The 18,814-nt window shown below is 53.7% G+C and overlaps 1 protein-coding gene across 1 annotated transcript in view; it reads right to left on the minus strand.

The window, feature by feature from the left end:
* LOC130256350 (voltage-dependent R-type calcium channel subunit alpha-1E-like) overlaps positions 1-18,814 on the minus strand; it is a 95,754-nt gene that overhangs the window by 54,588 nt on the left and 22,352 nt on the right. The window contains exons 6-8 of the mRNA XM_056497897.1: positions 18,470-18,622; positions 18,194-18,375; positions 5,434-5,537 (exon numbers count right to left, since the gene is read on the minus strand). Coding sequence (XP_056353872.1) covers positions 5,434-5,537; positions 18,194-18,375; positions 18,470-18,622 — 439 coding nt within the window. The remainder of the gene's footprint in view (positions 1-5,433; positions 5,538-18,193; positions 18,376-18,469; positions 18,623-18,814) is intronic.

The raw sequence follows: 18,814 nt of genomic DNA on the forward strand, positions 1-18,814 counted from the left end.
ACTGAAGGTGAGATGGAGTACGGAAAGAAAACCCCACATCAATTTTCAACCTTTCACCACATTTACTTCCCAGGAGCTTCCAGCACTCAAATCAACACCTTCTTCATCCAACAGCAGCTTTTCAGGGTGGAGGAACTGGGAATCTCCAGAGCCATCCGCCAGCTCAAATCCCTGCAGCCACGGCCACGCCATTGTGCCATCAACCAGGAGGACAGAAATTACCATAATCTGGAACAAACCACTCCAAATGCAATCTGTAAGCGAGCACTGTCTGCTGAGTGCTTTGTTGGGAGGATCAAAACGGAGCCTTTTCACCCACAGCCACAGACCACAGGCAGACCATGGAGCAGATTTCCAAGGAGGCAGGAATAAGAGCAATTTTGAAGCAGCGGGGGGAGACATGCTGGCAAATAATTTGCCAGGAGAAATCAAAGGGGAAAGCCAGCGAGTCATCTTTTTGTTGTGGATTTTTTTTTCCCCTTCTCACCCAGCTGGCTGCAAGAGGAGTCATTATTCCCTGTACCAGCAGAGGATCCGGCACAGCAGCCACGCACGCCTCTTGTCAGGCAGCTTGTTTGCATGGGGCTTGGAGCCCTTGGCAGAAAGGTGGCCCAGCAGAGCACGGCAGAGAGGCATGAACACATGAATATGGATGCCCACCTGCCTGCTGAATAGAGATGAAGGTCCCCAGGGTTTGCCTGGCCTGTGCTCAAGCTCCACGGCGATGACAAAGCGACGAGCTTGGACGTTTCTCACGCATCCCGTGGTGGTGCTGGGGGACCTGGGAGGGACAGCACAGCCCCCTCCTCGTGACACCCACTCCTCTGTTCAAAAGGGACCTCAAGTGCTGAGTTCCCAAGCACAACACAAGTGCAGACATTTCACACCTCATCCGAGCCACGCCTGGAGATCCTACAACCATTCCAGGAAAAGCTAGCGTGATGCTTCCAAGCTTTCATGCTTCCAACTCCGTGTTTTTTGGGCGTAGAGCTACAGACTCATTCAGGTTGGAAAAAATGAAGATCCTCAAATCCAACTATTAACACAACAGCACCGTGTTCACCACTACACAATGTCACATCCAGATGTTTTTTGAACACTTCCAGGGATGTTGATTCTGCTGCTTCCCTGGACAGCCTGGTCCAAAGCCTGACCATTCTTAAGGCAAAGAATTTTGTTTGTTGACATCTTCCTGAGGATTTATGGTCTCTCCACAAACTCTCCTTGATTGTGATGTGTCCCCCCACTCCTTGAATCTTCAAGACAATTATCATTTTCCCAATGTTTTTGTCTTCAAAGCACCAGATCCCTCTCAGCCACGTGGGGCCCAGGTTTTTGTGTGGAGCTGGCAAAAAGAACCCTCTCTCCATTGAAAATACACACTTGTTCCCTCAACACCCTTATTATTAATTGCTATAAAACTTAATTTTATTCATCGTTTGTTATGCATCCAAATTGGATGGGGAAAAAAAATTCAAATTAACTGAAGTGAAAAGATTTCAGAAGATGGTACAGAAGGCTCCTGAAGGAACTGAAGAAAACTCTCCGGAGACTGGGAACGCAGTGCTAACCCAACCTGAAAGAAAGATCTTAAGACAAAGAAATCTTGCCAAATTGATCCTTTAATTATAACATTAGTCTTTTCTTTCAAAGGCTTAGTGTAAGAGCTGGGGGTGGGGGGCAGAAAAGACTTAAAGGGAGAAAAGACTTAACATCACCGGGATGAGTGGAAGCAATTAGGAGGATTTAAATTACTCTCTTGTTTGGTACAGATAGATTCCATTTTCCTTGCCATTGTGCTCAGCTTCTTGCTCTGCCATTAGTTTCCAGAGGTCTTCTCCTTGGCTGGCCTGAGGGCCCAGTCTTCCCAGGTCAGGCAGCATCTCCTTCCACTCTGCACCCACTCAGAACCAGAAATACCAGTGATTATAACAGCTCTGACACTCTGGAAAGGGGCTGGATGCACAGGACTGGATATGGGGATGGAGTCTCCCAGATCTCAACAGAAGGATGATGCTGCAATGAATGGAGGAGGGTGATTGCAAACCAAATTTTTTCTGCAGAGGCTGTGGTAGGGGAGGTGGGAAAGAGTCAAAATGCAGCCTGTGTGGTACTGAAGCTCTGTATGAGTCCTCAGGAAGCTCTGCATGAGTCCTCAGTGCTACACCTCCAAGCACAGCTTATTTTTTATTTTTTATCTTCACTCTTTCATCTTCTTGCTCCCAGTGGCAAACTAGACACAAGCCATCTTCTTGCCAGGAGGGGCAAAGCAGGCAGGGCCTCTGCAGTCAGCAGGACAGGACACCAGTCCTGATGGCTGTGGTCACTCCTGGGGTGGCCAGTGGCCACTACTGCCACTGGCACACGACACCAGCAGCAGGGACAGGGCAGCAAGCTCTCATCAGGTGTCTGCTGCTCTGGGGACAGAGCCCAAAAACACGTGCTCTAATTGTTTTATGTGAGAAACAGCTGAGGAATAAAACCCCCAAACTGCACAATTTCACAAAAAAAGGGAGAGCAGATCCTTGCAAATCTCCAGCAGATACAACTCCTCAGGTCACAAGGCAGCCTCAGGTAGAAAACAGCTTTTCAGTGGATGCTCCATCCTCACTTGCTCCCACTGACTGTCTTCTGCCAGGATTATCTCAGTAGCTCGTGTAGCTTTAAAAGCTGAGCAGTCACATCTCCTTGGGCTCCGTACCTGCTCCAAAGAGGAACGGGGCCAACTTTTTTAAAAATCTTTTTCTGCTTTCAGTCAGAATTAATTGATCCATAATTGCACCCATGGAGGGTTAATAGGCCCAGTAGCAAATGCCAAAGCCACAGCAGAGCTGGCTCTCCAAGCCCCAGCCTGGAGCAGCTCCATCTCCTCTTTATGGAGTCGCATGCGATTCCAGTGCGTGTGTGCCTGTTCGTATTTAGGGAGAAAAACTGAGGAGCCTCGCTAGGATGAAAATCATTTCTTTTCCTCTCCCACATACTTTGTGCTCAAGGAGCAGATGGATCCAGGCTGTTTACATCACAGAGGTCATGCCTCAGCTTAACAGTTGGGGAGCTGACTGTTGGGAGAGATGCTCATCGCAACCAGGAGATTGCTAAATCTGGGCTCCGGCAAACTTCTGCTGGTGGCAAGCAAAACACACAAATGTCCTCCTGCAGCCTCTTTGCATTCAGGACCAACCCTGGGTGTTGGGCTGCTTCCCCAAAGGGAGCCACTGCCGAGACCAGGCGAGGGCAGAGGCGGCTCAGCAGCAGCTCCTGAGCGGAACCTCGAGGAGAATGCTGGAAATCCCGAGGGCACCTTGTTATCCACCCATGCAGATGGTGTGGTTTGCAAGCTACATGGGGCCAGGTCTCTGCAAGGAGGCTCCCAGTGGCCATGATTTCAGCTGAGCACGGTCTGGCTTTCCCAAAAGCAATGCTGTAACTGCCAGAGAAAGAATTCCTTCAGTGGAGGTGTTTCCATGGAGCTCATTCCCAAAGTGACCGTCTCTTCTCAGTTCAGCACAGCCACGGGACAAGAGGGGATATCTGGCCTGTTCATCCAGCTGAGAGCTGGGCAATGGAAAGGTCACACCTCCCATCCCCCAGCAGAGCCAAGCACTCTCTTCCAGCAGCAGAGGATTGCAGTGAGTGCTGAAAACAAGAAGAGCTCAGCAAGCAGAGCAAGGAGCAAGGCCCGTCCTGCTGCACTCATTATTTGTGTGAACCTTCTCCTTCCTCAGGTCCTACTCCTCCATGGCTCCAGCAGCAGCTTTGGGTGATCCACCCAGCCAAGGTGCTGCACCCACTGAGCCACGGGGGATGTGGCCGTGCCCAGGCAGAGGGACAGGACAGTGGCCATGCCCAGGCAGAGGGACAGGCACAATGGCTGTGCCATGGAGTGGCAGAGCCCAGCTGCCACCTGTGCCCACCTCACTCAGCCCTCCGGGGAGCTGAGCAGTCCTGCTTTACCCTGGATATCTGCCACGCCACAAGAGCATCTCCATTGCCAATTAGGCCACCCACCCACTTGCATCCTTCCCCAGTACAAACCCTATTAGCAGTAAACAAACAGTGGAAATGCCAGCCGGTGCCTGGGAAGAGTCCTAGACAGCTGCATCCAATTCAGCAGGCATGGGAACAGCTGCCTCAGGCAGTCCTGCTGCAGGGAAGCACCAGGCTGGGCCAGGGCATGGCCAGGAATTCACCAGCCCCACTGTGGTTCTCTGGCAGTGTCTGGCCTGTGTCCCCAAGCTGCTTCCAGCATCACCTCAGCACCAAAAGCCTCAGTGTCCACACAACACACGACACTGACATGGTTCAATGTTGTAATAAGGGGCTTTCCCAGCTTTCTAACTTTCCTTCTCCAGGCTTTTGTAGGAAAGCTCCTGCTTCACACCGAGACCCAGCTGGGCTTTGCCCAAATGCCCAAGCTGGATTTGGCATAAGAAGTACAAATTTCACCCAACGCTGCTTGGATATCTTCATCCCCCACAAGAATTCCCTCTCTGCCAGGCAATGTGGGGCCCTTCCTGCAGCCTGTCCCCAGAGCCCCTGGACTCAGTCAGACCCCAGAATGAGAGCTGGGAAAATTCAGCCCAATGACAGACCCCAAACAGCCACTCTAGAAACTGCTGAAATCACCATCACACTTGAACTTCCAGGGACACTCAGGAAAGGGACAGGGACAACCAAAGCCATTCTCCACCCTGACCTTTGCATGTAAGGGCTTTCCATCTGGCCACACCAGTGCTACAATGACTTTTGCATTTTGCAATGATGTGTAATTAGCTAAAAATTTGCCTGCTTCAGTCAGAAAAGAGGAGCCCCCGTCTTCCCCCAGTGCAGAAGAGGGCACGCTCTCGCCATTCAGCAGCCCCTGCCAGCAGCTGAGGATGTGCTGATGCAACCACAGTTCATTGTCATGGAGACAAGAAGGGTTTTTGTCTCCAAACCCAGCTTAATGGCTTGGATTAAAACTGCCTTCCCCTTGGGAAGTGCAGGACAGGGACAGTTGCTCTGTCCCTTCTTCCTTATCTTCTGGGTTTATCCACGTGCATCCAAGCACCCCTATCCTCACCAGATTGCACCCCACCAGTGCAGGGCACATCCTCCTGGTCACAGCACAGAGGTGCTCTGTATCACTCCCCCAAACCATCCCAACCCACACACACCCCACCACAAACAGCCTGGACTCAAACACATTTTCACAGACCACCCCCCATGTCCCTCCCTTCAAGCAGCCAGAAGATCCCCAGGGGAGACCAGAAGCACAAGATCTTCACCAGGGTGAAATAACAGTAATAATAAATATCTTCAAGGCTGTCCCTTTCCCAGCTCCTCAGGACAGAAAGAACCAAGCACAGCCAGGGAGAAATCCTTTGCTGTGGGGCAGGCAGGTATGGAGGGACACAGGGTCCCAGAAAGGTGGAATGATGACCACATGCTTACCCTGACAGCACTCCCAGGACAAGGTTGAGGACAAAGAAGGATCCAATGATGATGAGGGGGATGAAGTACAGCCAGTTCCAGGTGGCTCCTAAGGCATCATTGGTCTGGAGGGGAAAGAAAAAAAACATGACATCACCTTCAGCACCAGCGAGGGGGCAGAGGGAGGGTGTGTTAACTCCAGGCTGACCACACCAGGCTCCTCAGGGTGACATGGCCATGCCTGCCAACCTTGGTGGGCACCCTTCCCCACCAGAAGAGCCCTGGCACCCCTCAGCACCCTGCACCAGCCCTACTCTCCGGTGTCCAGCCCTCATCAGGCAGGACTGCTCTCCTCCACCCTCTCCAACCACCCCTGCAGAGACTCTGAGAGATGGGTATAGCTGGAGGTGCAGGGTCCTGCAGCCCAAAACTGGGGTGCTGAGGGTGAGGGGTGACCCTGGGCATGTTTGGTTCAGGGCTCCCATGCACACACACGAGGACAGGGCAAAGCAGTCGACCCTGAGCACAGATTTATAGGGTGCATTGAAACCAGGGAAGGTGGCATCTAAAGAAGAGGCAGCCAATGTTTGTCCCTTCATGCATGGTGGGAAACCTCCAAACAGGCATTTCCATCACTAGCACCTTGCAGCCACCCACCCAGCACAGGTACATCCCCCAAGCCAAGGAGCTGAGATCAGACGGGAGCTCTGAGCGCAGGGCACAGCCCAACAGCTGCAAAGGCTCCTGCTGAGCCCTGCTCAACACCTCCAGACATTAATTCACCAGAGGCTGAAATAAAGCAGTGCCCCTCTGTCCCTGCCAGGCCCCATTTGTCCTCTGGTGTCAGGCACAGCGCACATGACGCCAGGCTGAGGGTGATGCGGCAGAACGTGACTGTCTGGGGGAGGTGGTATCAATCTTCCTGCAATGAAAGACTCTTTCTCTTTTCTCTCTCTTCCCCACTCTCCCCGTGCTAATTAAACCCTCATCTTCATCTGAGTCATTGGCACCACATCTCCTGGTCGGCCAGTGCAGGAGCTGAGGCGAGGCTGCGCGACGGGAGGAGCGCGATTCCGGGAGGAAAGAAAGTCACCCTGCTGGAACCTCCAATGGACACCTCAGCTGGGTGTCCCATCACCCTGACAGCGAGCCCAGGGCTGGCAGCACACCCCAGCACAGGCACTGACCACAGCCCTGGCACAGGGCAGTGATCTCAGTGGCAAGGAGCACCTGGCACACCTAAGAGCTGCCGTAAGGGCATCTGGAAGGACTTGCTGCTCTCCTCCTGTGGCACTAGGGAAACCACACACATCCTCTCAAGATCCTGCTCTTTCAAGAGCCCCATTTCACCTCCACGTGCCTTTCTTTAGGGCCACAGGAGAAGCAGCCACAGGGAGGAAGGAATGGCGTTTGGGAATCCCAGACTGCCAGCGTTCACCTCCAGAGACACCCAGGCCATGTGCTCTGCTCTGACATCTCCCATGGCTTCAGCCTTCAAGGCATCACACAGCCCTCAGCCCAAGCTTGGCTGGGCTTCAGCTCCCTGCCAAGATGCCACTGGGTACCTGCCACTCATGTCAGGATTGCTTGCCTGGCTCCTGCCCAAAAGGCTTTCCCCAAGGTCCTTGTCACAGGGAATGCAAAACAGGCGAGCTCCTTTCCTACAGGAGAGCAAGACATCTTTCCCCAGAGCTGGGCCATCACCATCCCTTCTTTAGCCACCTCAGCAGGAGAGAGAGGGGGAAATGGGCAGTTTCCCCAGGGTTATCAGTGCCCAGACCACCTCTTCCCTCTGCATTTTTCAGGCACAGCAAAGCTGGTGGCACTGGGGACCTGCAGCAGGGAAAGCCGAGGCAGGGGCTTGGCAGGACTCCAGTGGCATGGGGTGATTGTGATCCCAACCTCTGTGCATTTGAGTGCCTGGCTCCCCTGGAGGTGGAGGCAAAGGGGGTTGGAGAGATTTTCAAGGGGATTTGGGAGGTCACAGCACCACTTGCACCCAGCAGCTGCAGGAGGGGCACTTCTGGGGTAGAGGAGGAGGTGGGGAGCTGTGGCCATGGACCCACATACTCAAGGACACAGCACTGGCCACAGTGAGCTCAGGGTTGGTCCCAATCACCCAGGCTGCCACCAGCAGCCCCAGGAACAGCACTGCCATCAGCAGCCACAAGGGTCCTCCTGGCTGGTGCCAGCGTGGCTGGCATCTCCCAATCCAACATGAAATTTCTCAGAGGACATCCCAATGCTCCCCACAAGCCCAGGAGCTGGTGATGCCCAGTCTGGATGCAGTGGCTCCAGACCATCATCTGGTACTTGCTCAGCCACTCAGACTGCCAAAAAGTCACTATCCCCACTGGAAGCCTCCTCAAGCAGATGCTCCAATGGCTGCTGTAATTTCCAGCCTAAATTTATTTGTGGTCATTTTCTATACCACTCCATTCTTTTGCCAGCACTGGCCTTTGGCTGAAATAGCTCTTTTCCTTCCTGTTTCCATCCTGATCTATTTCTAGACAGCAGTCAGAGCCGTCTCCAGCCTCTGCTTTGCTGGCCAACTGGCTCTCCTGCCCTATTTTATCCAGTAGCCCTTTCCCTGCTCCAGTCCAGGCTCAGTTCATCCTTCTTGGACACAGGAGACCTGAGTGAGCAATTCCACGGGTCACACTCCATCCCTGCATGATGCCACAGAGACTTTGCCATCCCCACCTGCATCCCACCATGCTCCCTCCTCCCTCGTGACACCCCTGCCCTGCAGCCACCTCCTGGTCACCCCGATATCACCCGTCCACCCTCTCCTCCCCAGCCAACAAGACCTGAGCTCCAAGGAGAGCTCTTTGCTGCTCCTCAGCAAGCACTTGGCTTTCCATTCCTCACTGCATCACACATCTCTTCCTCTGGCCCTCAAATGCCTCCCAGTGCAGGATGGCAGCCTCTGTCCCTCCAGCTCTGGGAAGCCAGTGAATGCTGGAAGGAAAGCCCAAGATGCATCCCCAAGGCCTCCACGAGTCAATGACATCCCCTCTGTCCCCTCAACACCATCCCAGCACCGCTCACCTCCCCGCCAGCCTCACAGAGCTCCTCATCCCCTTCCCCCCTTCCCCTGCCCACTGCCACTTCCCCATTTACAAACCCTTTACTACGAGGAGCAGCCCTGCGCCACCCAGGCCTGCCATGCCAGGTTAGCCTGGCGTGACCTACCTTTGACAAAGGCATGATTCACTCCCCTGCCTTGCCTCCCAAAATCGAGGTCAGCCTCGCACTCCTGTTCCTGCAGCCTCACTGCTGCTCCCCTCCTCCCCCCGCTTTTAAATATAGGCACCGCGCTCGCTGTGCTCCAGTCAGATGGTGCCTCCCCCAACTCCTTGGAGCTGTTAAAAATACTTGTTTCCAGACCTGCCATTTCATGAGCCTGGGGGGAAGCCGTCCATGCGCTGGTCTCAGCCTTGGGCTCCCACAGAATTCACTTTCCTGGAATCCCAAAGCCTTTTCTTTTGGGCTGAAACGTCCATCCACGCCCAAATCTCTCCAGATGTCATTGCACTGGGCCTTGCTTCCATCTGCAGAGGTGGGGGACTGCTCACTGCTCCTCCAGGAGGTCTGTGTCAACACAGCTTTCCTGTGGCCCTCACAGCACTTCCCAACATTTTTGGCACAAAGATGTTGTTGTCTTGACTGAGCAGCATCTTTTCCCATTCCTTTTGGGGCATCATTAGTTCTTGATATCCCTCTGTAGGCAGCAGCTCATCATCTTGGTCCACTGTTCCTTCCCAAAGGTTTTTTTACTCTTTGTTGAAGGTACCAGGAGGTTGTTGTTGGCAGAATTCAGGGCAGACACAGGAATTTTAATCCCTAAATTACACCAGTTCCTTTAATAATGAAATTCCAGGTTCCTGCCTTGCTCCCTGCACAGCTGAGCAGGTCCCATCACTCACCCAAGCCCTTTGGGACAGGCTTTTTATATTCCTTTGGGAAATGGAAGAGCTGCTTGGTGCCAAATTTTTGCTGCTTCTTCCCTTCCCTTTGAGAGACCTCTTTCTCATTATGCACCCCACCACCCCTCAAACTCTTCTGTGGCCACCAGAGCAAGAACCATCTCACTATCTCATCCTGCTGCCAGGAAAGCCCTCTAAGCCTATAAATGGCACCACCAAGGCGTGGGAGCAGGACCCTCCTGAGGGAAAGAGCCCCCACCAGCTCCTGCTTCTCAACCCCCAAGAACAAGGTTATTCTTTAGGCAGCTCTTGTGGTGTTTGTTTGGTTTTTGGGGTTTTTTTTTTTTTTGTTTTTCTTTTTCCCCCCAAAGGGCAGGAAAAGGCGCGGGAAGCTGCAAAAGCAGGTCTCACTGGGGGGGCCAGAAATCTAAAGAAATCTAAATATATCCTCAAGTTGAATGTACAGCACAAGCTCACAGCCCACACGTCCCCTCCCTCGGGCTGCAGAGCATGGGAACCTTCAGGATTTCTTTGCTCTAGGGGAAGGGAGGGGGGAAAACCTCAATAAACCCCTCAAACTCAGCCTCTCCTGGCTAAAAATAAACAGAGAGCAGGTTCAGTCTGTGCAGGGAGCCTTAATGGCCACTCATCACTCACCAGCCTGGGGAGGGGAACTGGGGACCCAAAGCTTTCAGGGAACAGCAGGATGTGGATTTCATTCACACAGGGGTTTGGGGATGGTGGGAAAAGCCATGGATCTCCAGGATCTCAAGGGTCTTTGCCCTCAGAGCTGTGCCTGCCTTCCCCAGAGCTTCTTGGGTTCTTGCAGAGCAGGACAGAGGGTACAAAACCACCACAGCTTCCATGATTTGTGCTCCAAATCCTTGGCTTGGCGACTTCTGATGGTCTTTGCCTGGTGGTGACACCCAAGGTGCTCCTGTCACAGCTGATGGTGTCCCCCCCAGCATCACCTGCCCAGCCCCTGAGCTGCTCCTCCCTGCACAGCACAGCTGCATCCAGCTGAGAGCCACACACAGGCCAGCAGCCACAGCCTCCCAGCCCAGCAGAAGGGGAGGAAATTAATTCCAAAAATACCTCTCAGCAGATTCCCTGGGCTGAGCAGTTCCCTCCAGACGCCGACACCCGCTGCTGCTCTCCCCAGCACAGTAACAGATCTCCCTGTTCCCTCTAATAGCAGTAATTGAATCTCCTGCATGCAGGGCCATGCCTCACTCCCTGCCTGGGATCCATCAGCGACCCTGGCACTGCACAAGACCTGAATGGAAATGCTTTGCTTCCCCAAATGAGGTTAATGAGGAAATGGGTGCATTTCCTCTGCAAGGCCAGGACTGGCCCAGGGTGGGACACATCCTGCCATGGCCAAGTGTCAGGGTCTCCAGGACCGTTCCCTTCCTCCAGCACTGCCCCACACTGGCCCTGGGAAGCTCTGGAATAACGCCAGAAGGGGACAGAAAGCCCAGCATAATCTCCTCTCTGAGTGTGTGCAGGGAGGGAGTGGGGGAACAGGAAAAGGACACGACGTGTTTCGTTTTTCTGTTTCCTAGATGGAATGCAAAAAATGTGTTGCTAGAAGCTAAAAATCAAGCATTCTCAAAATATTTTTAATAGGCACCAAGATCAATTTTGGTGCTGTTCTCCTCCAACCCAGCAAGAATTTTCACCCAGATGCCCCAGTATTGATGCACAAACCCAGTCCCTGTGTGTGCCTCCCACTCTGCCTTTCCCCACAGTCATCCCTCACTGTGATCCACTTCAGCTCCCAAACTTTCACCTTCCCCCCACCCAGACCCCTCCTGTGCCTTACCCTAAGCACTCTGCAGGCAGGATGAACTTTTCCTGGAGGAGCATTTTCAAAGCTTCCCAGTTCTTTCCAGTGCAGACCGATGTGCCAGTGCTGCTGGATCAGCTGGACCCAGGCCCTGGATGCTGCAGCAGGGCATGGCTTCCACAGATCAGCTTTGGGGCTGTTTTCTCATGGGGCCCGGATCCCTGCTTTGTTTTGGGCATGCTGCAAGCCCAGAGAGTCAGCTTGGGCCCCTTGATAAGATTTTCATCGTTGTATGACACTCCTAGGTGAAGGAACATCCCCAGATTCAGCTGTGCTGCTCTGGGACTACAGACCCCTGCACAACCTCCCCTCACAGTGATGCCTTGGGTTTTAGCTTTTATATTTTCCAGAATCTCTGCTGCTTAGTGTGTAACTCTGAAACCTCATATTAGGTGTTAGTAAGCTCTCCTCACAGGGTAGTTAGACAAAGCAATCCCTTCCCAGCTACAGAATCAAGGACACCTGGTACCCAAAAAGCAGAAACAACAGTGAGGGAAAGGGGGCTGAGACTTCATAGCCTGGGGCTGTGGTTGGAAAATTGACCTCAATATGCAGATGAACCCAAACTTATAAAAGTGGAAAACTCATGATCAGGATCCATCTTGGATTTGATTTGGGTGTAACCCTGGCTGGGCTCTTGCACTGCCCAAAGTGTATCCTTTCAATAAATGCCTGTTTTATTCATTTTGCCCTGTCTAGTCTCTGTTTCAGCTCAGCCTTTCCAGGCAACAATAGACCCCAACAGCCCCACATCCCAAGCACAGGAGCACATTCCCCAAGAGGTCTGGAGCCAGCTTTTAACACCTCCCCAGCGCTATTTCCAGCACCAAGCCTGCTGACGGAATTACAAATCCTGAGCTTAACGAAGATGAGCAAGGCAGCACTGAGACCCCTGCCACCTCCCACCCCTGAGCCTGGAGCTGCTGGGTGATGCTGGATCACTGGTACCTCCAGCAGCCCCCCTGAGCTGCCCCAGTGCTTCCAGCAGACCTGGAGTCTCGGAGTGAGACTTTCCCGCGCGGGCAGGGAGGAGGGTGTGGGCAGGGAGCTTTTGATAGAACATGCCTGAGAGCATCCAGCAGACACAGTTTGTTTCTTGCTGTGTCATTTCATCACATACACACACACACACAGAGGGAAAAAGGGGAAGAAGGGAAGGAAAAAAAAAAAAAAAAAAAGGCAGGAACATTTGGCAAGCTGGTGAGGGTCTGGCTTTGCTGAGTGCAGAGAAAAAGAGGTTTTTAGAAAGGGAGGAGAGGGGAGAGCAGGCTGGCTGCCACACACGTGCCTGGCAGGGCTGGGCTCCAGCACAGACACCAACTGGAGCCATTCGAGGAAGAACAGCTCATTTTTTGAGTCAAAAGGGTTTGGACCTTTGGGGTGGAATCTGAAATCTCCTCTCAGAAGTGCTCTCAACCATGCTTAAAGCACGCAGCATTTCGGAGGAGGGAGGAGGGAAGGGCTCTGTCCCACGGTGTCTCAAATGCTGGGAACATTTTGGCAGCCCCCATTCCTGCACCCTGAGGCAGCAGGAGTGGCTGCAGAGGCATCACAGGCTGTGCTCACTGCTGAGCTGCTGGAGCTCTGGGTGCTGATTTGATTTTCGTTCCTCCCCGCCAGGACATTCTGTGTGCGTTGTGTTTTAATTTAAAACACATGGGAAGGGACTTCTGCTCCCTTCACAAGTGATCTGGCTGGGGAGCCTGGCGCCATCCCAGAGCACACAGGGCTAAAAAGCCAGGTGGTGTCCCTCTTTTTGCCATCCCTCCCACCTCTCCCACTCTTTCCCTCCTCCTCCTGCTTCTCCTTCTCCTCTTCCCAGCTCCTTGCTGGGAGCCACTGTTATGCATCACACTCCCAGCCTGCTGCTGTACTCAGCTCCTCCAGGCCACCAGTGTGGTGTCAGGGCTGGTTTGGGGATCTTTGCACCACAAGCAGAGTTCTCACAACCCCTGGGGCCCTAGGAGACAGACACCAGTGTCCAGAGGATCTGTAGCAGCTCCTGGAAGTACTGGGGCTCAGGGAAGTTTCCCAGCTCATCTCAGGTCTGAGCAAACCCCCCCCAAAAAAGAGGAAAATCCTCCCTGGTCAAGTCGTTAATTTTGCTGCCTCCTAGCTCCTCTATGGAGCTCCAGGCTCTGTCCTCACTCTCCAAATGTTGAGGAGGAATCCACCCAGAGCTGCACCATGCTCAGGTCTCTGAGTGCTGAGCACCCCAGGGGATGGCTGTGAAACCCCAGGAGCTGATACCAACATGCAGTGAGCAATTCTGTACACACACTCATGAAAAAAAAACAATTTTTCTGCAACAGACTCCTTCTCTGATCCCCTCCAAGGCCGACTGGGGGGAATGGGGGTGAGGCAGGAAGCAGAACAGCCAAGCCCTGCTCACATCTCTGAGCCATGTGCTCCAGCATGACTGGTGATATTAACACACCTCCCTTCCCCAGCTCCCAAATCGAGCTGCCCTGAACAGTCCCTGTTTCAAAAAGGATGGATGTCACTGCATTTCAAAGCCAGGCTCCAGCAGAAGACCTTCAATACTTTAATGGGGCTCATAAGGAAGATGAGGACAAACATTTCAGCAGGGCCTGTTGTTACAGGACAGGGGGTAGTGGTTTTAATCTCAGAGGGTTGATTTAAATTAGATATAAGGAAGATTTATTTTTTTTACAAGGAAGGTGGTCACACACTGGCACAGGCTGCCCAGAGAAGTCGTGGATGCCCCATCCCTGAATGTGCCCAAGGCCAGGTTGGATGGGGCTCTGAGAAACCTGGGCTAGAGGAAAGTGTCCTTGCCCAGGGCAGAGGGGTTGGATAGGATGATCTTAAAAGGCCCCTTCCAATCCAAGCCATTCTGTGATCCTGTGATCTCGAGTTTGGTGCTTCACAGACAAAACCAGTCTGAGCCAACATTGCAAACCCAGCCCACATGGTGAGATTCACCAAAACCCTTCTGCACCCCACAGGCAGAGGACATCCCACAGACTGAGGGGATCCTCCCCTCCTGGCCCCAGCATCTCCAGCACACTGGAAACACGTGGGGGTTGAGTCACATACACTGCAAACCCCCATCCTTGCAGCAGCTCCCGTTTCCCAGCCACTCCTACAGCATCCCTGCACACACAGCTCACACCTGGCACCAGCTCACCCCCCTGCAGCCTCCTGGCTCTCTGCTGCAGCTGCCCAGCCATGCATGGGGCTGCAAGACCCAGACCCACCTCCCTGAGGCCGTGCACACAGCTCTGCTGGCCACCACTGCGGTTTGGGAGGTGCTTTTGGAAGCCACCAACAGCTTTGTGTTCTTTCCCCCAGCAAACGCTCCCCTCCTGCTGCAAAAGCACCCAGAAGCAGGGGGTGCTCTCAGCACTCAGCCCTGGCATCTCCTGAGGCTCCCTGTACTGTTTGGCCCTCCTGCTTCCCTATGGTCCCAGCCCCTCGTGCCAGGAGAGGATGAGGGGCTCAAGCTGACTCCCTGCAGGGAAGCAGGCAGCAGGCTCCGAGCCTGGAGCAGTGCCAGCAGGAATAGAGCAGTGTTTGGGCTGGGAAAGCCCTCTGAGGTCATGGAGGCCAGCCATTAACCCAGCACTGCCAAGGCCACCACGTCCCCAAGTGCCACATCTGCACATCTTCCAAATCCCTCCAGCTGGTGCCAGGGCTTCACTATGCTTTTGGAGTTTTTCCTGATATCCAGTCTGGATCTCACCTAATGCAACTTGGGGGCAATTCTTCTCACCCTGCTGCCTGGGAGAAGGGACCAATCCCCACCTGATCCAAACCTCCTGTCAGGGAGTTGTAGGGAAGTGAGAAGATCCCCCTTGAGCATCTTTTTCTCCAGGCTGAGCCCTGCTCCAAGCTGGAGGAGCAGGCAGCCCTGGATGCCCTCGCAGAGCCCCCCTGCCCCCAGCACATCCTTGCCACGGGTGTTTTCCTTCCCATCTCAGAGGAGAGTGTCAGATCCTGGCAAGTCAGGCTCCTCCTTGCTACCTGCAAGCACAGCAGCTGAGCAGTTCTGAACAGGAACACAAACAAACAATTGCAGGGGATAAATACAGCCTCTCCAGCTGGCGTTCTGCAGGAAATATCCACTGCAAACTCCTCACCCCTTTGTTCCCTGGATGCTGGGAGCCAGGGTGAGGATCCCAAGCCACCAGGGTCACCTGTGCCCCTCAGCAGCCCTGCCATCCCCCCAGGCCCAGCAGCACTGTTTAATGACAAAATGCATCCCTGCCCCACGCCAGCAGGGCTGCAGAGGAGGAGAAGTAGGACAGTGAGTCTCTTTGCCAGCAGTGTGCTTCCCTCTGGTCCCTACAGAAATCAGGCTTGGGCTGGAGCCAGCTCAGGGAAGGGGCGTCTGCTCCAGGAGAAGAAAAAAACCTAAATACTTCCTAGCCCGTTTCAGACCACAGAGGAAGTCTCAAAGTCAAACTCCTCTCCAAAAGAAATCAAAGTCTCCCAGGGACAGGAGCTGGAAAAGCCACAATACCCTACAATTCTTTTATTTCAACCCATACTGTGATTTCTACTTCATGAAGGCAAAGCTGACATGAAGAAAGCAAAAAGCACACGGATGAAATAATCCATGTGGAAATTAGCCTGTTGTAATGCTGCCTGCAAATTCCAGCAGCCACACTCTCAGATCTGGTAGAATGGTGGAAAAACAGATCTTAAAACCATGATGCAGTCACACAGGGGAATTCTATAGTAAGCAATTTCTTTGAGAGATTGCTAAAGTGGTTTTGCTGCCATCTCCCTCTCCCCTGCAGCGTTAATCCTCAAGGACACAGCCTCCCATGGCTCTATCCTGGTGGGAAAGCAGAGTGCCCCACTGAACCTCCCAAACCTGGGGCATGGGCTGGCCAAGGTCCATGCTGGTTAGCAGCAGGAGCCTGCCCTGGCTTGCTGCCCCAACTGATGGAGGTGATGGCAGAGCAACCCTGTGGTTTTCCAGCCCTCCTCCTGCACCCCCCAGGGACTGCATCCCTCAATTTTTTATTAAAAAAAATAATAAAAAAATCAATTTTTCTGTCTCCAAGTAGCAAAAGGACCAAGCACCCACAGCCTCTGAACCATGAGAGTCCCTGGGGAGGACGGGAGGTGCAGCCCAGCACTGCTGGGAGCACCAGCTCTGGCCACCCCCCAAGGTGAATCAGCAGCATTTAATGATACCAAGGCCCCAATCTCTCACTCAATTAAAAGCCAAGGAAGGTCCCTGCTCTCTTCCATAACTGGTCAGTAACAGCTGGTTCTTTGCAGAGGAACAGGGAAGGGAGGCACCTTATTTATGGTCCTGGCCATTGGGAACAGGGTGACAGAGCGTGACAGTGGCACCAGTGACAGAGCACGTCTGCCCAGCTTTGCTAATCATGCTGGGAACATGATTTGGATCCCAGAGAGCTCCCAGTTCAGCAGCTGGGGTAGTAAATAGGAGTTCCTGTAGGGCAGGTGCAGCTTTCAGAGCTCCCAGCTCCTGGGTGATGAATCAGCAAATCCCAGACACTGAAGGGATCAGCTCCAGCCTTCCCAGCAAGGACAACCCGGGCAGCAGGAGACCAGACTCACTCCAACAAACCCCTGAGGTCCACTAGACCATAAATTGCCAGTCTGTTCCCATCCCCTCAAGCACCACCAGCAGGACTCCAGCACGGGCAGTGCTGCTGCTGATTGCTGCAGGCTCCAAAGGCTGGGAAGGGGGAGACCCAGGAAGCACTGATGGAAGCAGGTTTTGTAGTGATTAACACAAGAGCAAGGCTCAGGGCAGGTGGCTGGCACCAGCCACAGGATACATGTGCATATATATGTGCATATATGACAGTGGGAGCAGCTGCCCAGGGCGCTGGGAAAACACCTTCCCTGATACACTCAATTATCCCTGGGTGCTCTGGATAAGTGTCTAATCCCATTGACACACCAGACACAGACACAAAATTGAAATTTTTTGCTCTGAACACTCAGGTGGTTCAATCCTGCTTAATTCCCCCACTGACACAGCAAGATCCTGACACGCCTTTAAGGAAGAGGAAAACCAAATCCTTGTGGAAAGGTCAAGCCTTTGCAATGAGCTCTCCCCTTTCTATTCCAGTCTGGGTTTCAAAGCCCATCTGTCCAACACGCCATCCTGCACCCCCAGAGGGACCCTGTGACAGACTGAGCAGCACAGGGGCCCCAGTGCTGAGAGCCTGGCACTGGCCTGGGCTTTCCCAGCCCTTCAGCCCCTCCTGAAGCAGCTTCCCCAGCACATGCCATCCCACTTGCCTCCTGCAGAGCAGTGCCACTCCGCAGCTCTCCGGGCGTTATGGGAACCGCGGTATAAAAACATTCCCGGTGCCATGACGCCAAAATTGATGCTGAAATTAGGCTGGGAACAGAACAGGCACGGTTGCTTCTAGCCCACAGACTCAAACATGCTTCCATGGCCAGTCGCCCACGGCCATGTTGCACTCTGGGATCGCCTGGAGCTTTTTTTCCCCAGCTTTGCCCTCAAGTTGCTCCCTGGGCACTCCAAGGCTTGGGGCATCAGCAGCTTCCAGCAGCTCCAAACCACGAGAACTCAGCCCAGCCACTCCCTGCTCCATCCCCACAAAGATCCCAGCTCCCTGCTGGGCACTGAAATGCTGTGCCTGCCCCAGAGAGGGGGGTCTGAGCCCATCCTCTGCCTGCCCTGCAATGCCCTGACACCACGTCCACTCTCACAGAGCTGCCCTGGGGAGCACAGGAGGAGCAGGCAAGGAGGGGTTCCTCCCCAGGGACAGCCTTCAAGCAGGAGAATCACTGCAGGACATGCCCACGAGGTTTTGCTCTCTGCAATGAGTCAGAGATGGGGACCAGACCCTCACAGCTCCCTCTACTTGGAGAAATGGAACACACCCCCCTGTCCCCCTTCTTCTGGAGGGATTAACCCCATTTCCATCACGAAGGAAACTCTGGATCTCCTGAGCTTCCAGCACACAGCAGCAGCCCCCAGCTGCCCACCCCTATGAGCCCCCAGGGCAGCAGTACTCACATTGTACAGGACTGTGGTCCACCCTTCCATGGTGATGCACTGGAAGACGGTCAGCACAGCAAAGAGGATGTTGTCGAACTGCGTGATCCCGTCGTTGGGACCGATCCACTCCCGGCACTCGTAGCCCGGGGGGCAACCCTGCACCCCGCAGGGATGGGGGGGGTCCAGCTCCTCCAGTTCACCTGCAGGCAGAGAGCCAGGGGAGGCAGAGGTAAGGGGCAGCTCATCCCAGCTTTTTTCCACTCGTGGGGTGTGAAGAGGGTGCCCTGTCCCCACCTGAATTGTTTGTGTAGCAGGCTCGGTGCAGCTTCCCGCTATAGAACTCCAGGCCAATGATGGCAAACATGAGGATAGCAAAAAAGAGCAGCAGGCCAATCTGGAGGAGAGGCACCATGGCCTTCATGATGGATTTCAGGACAATCTGCAAGCCTGGGAGAGGAGAGAAAGGGCACAGCTCAGAACAGCAATGCAGATCCCCTTCCAGGGACACACCCATCCCAACTCTGGCAGGAGGAAAACAGGGAACAGAGAAGATGGACAAGTCAACAGAGAGATGAAAGAGGCCAGCACAGCCTGGAGGATCCCTCTAGGCAGGAGGATCCTGGAGGAAAACAGGGGAGA

This window comes from Oenanthe melanoleuca, chromosome 8, assembly GCF_029582105.1.
Source record: "Oenanthe melanoleuca isolate GR-GAL-2019-014 chromosome 8, OMel1.0, whole genome shotgun sequence".
In the NCBI taxonomy this organism is placed as follows: Eukaryota; Metazoa; Chordata; class Aves; order Passeriformes; family Muscicapidae; genus Oenanthe; species Oenanthe melanoleuca.